Source organism: Lithobates pipiens, unplaced genomic scaffold, assembly GCF_037356315.1.
Source record: "Lithobates pipiens isolate NorthernLeopardFrog02 unplaced genomic scaffold, aLitPip1_a1.2 Scaffold_25, whole genome shotgun sequence".
In the NCBI taxonomy this organism is placed as follows: domain Eukaryota; kingdom Metazoa; phylum Chordata; class Amphibia; order Anura; family Ranidae; genus Lithobates; species Lithobates pipiens.
This window is the reverse complement of record NW_027507787.1, coordinates 234588326-234590825: the sequence shown is the minus strand read 5'-3', so window position 1 is coordinate 234590825 and position 2500 is coordinate 234588326. Positions and strand designations below refer to the sequence as shown.

At 46.1% G+C, this 2500-nt stretch overlaps 1 protein-coding gene across 1 annotated transcript in view; it reads left to right on the top strand.

The window, feature by feature from the left end:
* Positions 1 to 2500, top strand: part of PPRC1 (PPARG related coactivator 1) — a gene marked incomplete in the record, with an annotated part of 41395 nt that overhangs the window by 37006 nt on the left and 1889 nt on the right. The window contains 1 exon segment of the mRNA XM_077455665.1: positions 2056 to 2229. Coding sequence (XP_077311791.1) covers positions 2056 to 2229 — 174 coding nt within the window.

Sequence of the window (2500 nt, the reverse complement as noted above, 5' to 3'; positions counted from 1 at the left end):
CTTATTCCAAAATGAATTAAATACATTTTTCCTCAAAATTCGACAAATAATCCCCCATAACGTGAAAGTTTGTTGAAATCCGTTACAAATTTATTAAAAAGGAAAACTCCCACGTACAAAAGTATCACAGCCTTTGCCATGACGCTCACAATTGAGCTCGGGTCCCTCCTGTTTCCACTGATCATCCTTCAGATGTAGCCATGAAGTCCAAGGAATTGTCTGTAGACCTCGGAGACAGGATTGTACGGAGACACCGACCTGGGGAAGGGATATAGAAATATTTCTGCAGCTTTAAAGGTCCCAATGAGCACAGTGGCCTCCATCATCTGTAAATGGAAGAAGTTTGGGACCACCGGGACTCTTCCTAGAGTGGGCCACCTGGCCAAACTGAGGGATCAGGGGAGAAGAGCCTTAGTCGGGAGGTGACCAAGAACCCGATGGTCACTCTGACAGAGCTCCAGTGTTTCTCTGTGGAGAGAGAAGAACCTTCCAAAAGAACCATCTCTGCAGCACTCCACCAATTAGGTCTGTACGGTAGAGTGGGCAGACGGAAGCCACTCCTCAGTAAAAGGCACATGACAGCCCCGCCTGGAGTTTGCCAAAAGACACCTGAAGGACTCTGACCATGAGAAACAAATTCTCTGGTCTGATGAAGATTGAACTCTTTGGCCTGAATGGCAAGCGTCATGTCTGGAGGAAACCAGGCGCCGCTCATCACCTGACCAATACCATCCCTACAGTGAAGCATGGTGGTGGCAGCATCATGCTGTAGGGATGTTGTTCAGTGGCAGGAACTGGGAGACTAGTCAGGATTGAGGGAAAGATGAATGCAGCAATGTACAGAGACATCCTTGATGAAAAACCTGGTCCAGAGCGCTCTGGACCTCAGACTGGGGCGAAGGTTCATCTTCCAACAGGACAACGACCCTCAGCACACAGCCAAGATAACAAAGGAGTGGCTACAGGACCAACTCTGTGAGTGGCCCAGCCAGAGCCCAGACTTGAACCCGATTGAACATCTCTGGAGAGATCTTAAAATGGCTGAACACCGACACTCCCCATCCAACCTGATGGAGCTTGAGAGATCCTGCAAAGAAGAATGGGAGAAACTGCCCAAAAATAGGTGTGCTGAACTTGTAGCCTCATACCCAAGACTTGAGGATGTAATTGGGGCCAAAGGCGCTTCACCAAAGTAGCCCGTGATACGTGTGTGTGTGGGAGGGGCCCATGGTTCGTGTGGGAGGGGCCTGTGGCACTATTGTACATAGGATATTTTTTTCCCCCTTTATTTACTTGAAAATATTTCAAACAAACTTCTTTCACGTTGTCATTATGGGGGGTTGTTTGTAGAATTTTGAGGAAAATTAAGAATTTAATTTTGGAATAAGGCTGTAAAATAACAATGTGGAAAAAGTGAAGCGTTTTGAATACTTTCCGAATAGGATTCAATGATTTTGTAGAATAAAAGTGCCAGAAAAAGTCGAGCTGAAGTGGATAGTGTTTGGGGTGTGTTTTTTTTTTTTTTTTTTTTTTTTTTTGTTTTTTTGTTTTTCTCATGAAATGCCTCATTGAGTAAAATATACCACATTTTGGCCACTAGATGGAGCTAACTGTATAGGAATAATCTATTACAGAAAATGCGGAGACATTTTGCCCAGGTTGCACAAGTGCTTCTGACATTCGTCCAATGAATGTTTTATAATTGGCGTCACTCTGTGATTATTGGGCTGGTGAGGGGTCGCTAGGCGTGATGTGACCCATACTGTTCGTGCGGGAATATTGAATTTACTGGGAACTACAAAGACCACACAATCACCCCTACTATTGGTGTGGATGGGAAAAGGGGGGACCTTCCTGGTGTGTGTATATGTATTGTATGTGTGTGGATATAGATGGATATAGAGATATTAATAATTATTTTTTTTTTCTGAGTTTTGGCACGTAGACTCCCATTGTTGGTACACGGTGTGTTGGGTACAGCTGAGATGATGACTTGTAGGGACTTACCTGGTCTCCAGGCTGTGGCTTCCAACCATCTCTCCATCTTTTTTCCAGGTACAGATCTAGAAGCCGGCACAGATCGCGCTCCTCCTCCAGGTCTAGTTATGGTTCAAGAAGCTCCTCTAGATCTTCCTCTGGCTCGTCCTTTTCATGTTCTCCATCGTCCAGCAGATCCAGGTCCCGGTCCAGGTCTCCTAGCAGGAGAAGATACAGGAGCAGAAGCCGGAGGTAAGCAGGAACTTTGCTTTAAAGTGGAATTCCAGGCAGTTTTCCTTCTAGTACAGAATAGAGTGGGGGAAGGGCAGCCGCTCTGATTTTATTGCGGTCCGCTCTAGGGCAGGGGTCTTCAGACTACGGCCTGTGGGTCTCATTGGTTTGCTGCAAGATTTTATTCAGCCCCCAGATAGGGTCTGTCTTGTATTCTGAATATGGGCTGATTGACGTCAGGAGAGGCTGCCTACGGTCTACGCTTCTGATGTAAGGAGGAACTCTGAAGGGC